Source organism: Priapulus caudatus, unplaced genomic scaffold, assembly GCF_000485595.1.
Source record: "Priapulus caudatus unplaced genomic scaffold, Priapulus_caudatus-5.0.1 Scaffold16934, whole genome shotgun sequence".
In the NCBI taxonomy this organism is placed as follows: Eukaryota; Metazoa; Priapulida; class Priapulimorpha; order Priapulimorphida; family Priapulidae; genus Priapulus; species Priapulus caudatus.
The window spans coordinates 1-694 of NW_014593995.1; the positions used below are offsets into that span (position 1 = coordinate 1).

At 44.1% G+C, this 694-nt stretch overlaps 1 protein-coding gene across 1 annotated transcript; it reads left to right on the forward strand.

Moving 5' to 3' along the window:
• Nucleotides 1-79: 79 nt before the first annotated feature.
• LOC106820514 (iron-sulfur cluster carrier protein-like) lies at nucleotides 80-681 on the forward strand (the record flags this gene model as incomplete). The annotated part of the gene is made up of 1 exon (XM_014825024.1): nucleotides 80-681. A coding segment is annotated over exon 1 (602 nt), but the record flags the coding sequence as incomplete, so codon positions are not given.
• Nucleotides 682-694: the final 13 nt, after the last annotated feature.

Genomic DNA, 694 nt, shown 5'->3' on the forward strand with positions numbered 1-694 from the left:
AATTGAAGCCGTTGATGGCGTTTCTTCTGCTGAAGTAGACGCAACGTGGGAAATCGGTAGCCACACTGTACAAGGTGGCATGAATCCACTTGAAGGTATTAAAAACGTTATTGCCGTTGCTTCTGGTAAAGGTGGTGTAGGTAAGTCTACAACCGCAGTTAACCTGGCACTGGCGCTTCAAATAGAAGGTGCACGTGTTGGTATCCTGGATGCGGATATTTATGGCCCATCAATTCCTCGCATGTTAGGCATTGAAGGTAAACCAGATTCATCTGATGGTAAATCATTAGAGCCTATGGGCGGTCATGGTTTACAAGCTATGTCGATTGGTTTCATGATTGATGAGGAAACACCAATGATTTGGCGTGGCCCCATGGTGACTCAAGCCTTAGAGCAATTGTTACGTGATACGCGTTGGAAATCCTTAGATTACTTAATTATCGATTTACCTCCAGGTACTGGTGATGTGCAATTAACATTGGCGCAAAAAGTACCAGTAAGTGGCGCGGTTATTGTTACTACGCCACAAGACATCGCATTATTAGACGCGCGTAAAGGTCTCAAGATGTTTGAGAAAGTTGAGGTGCCAGTATTAGGTGTTGTAGAAAACATGAGTATCCACATCTGTACAGAATGTGGTCATGCCGAGCATATCTTTGGTCAAGGTGGTGGTGAGAAAATGTGTGATTTACAC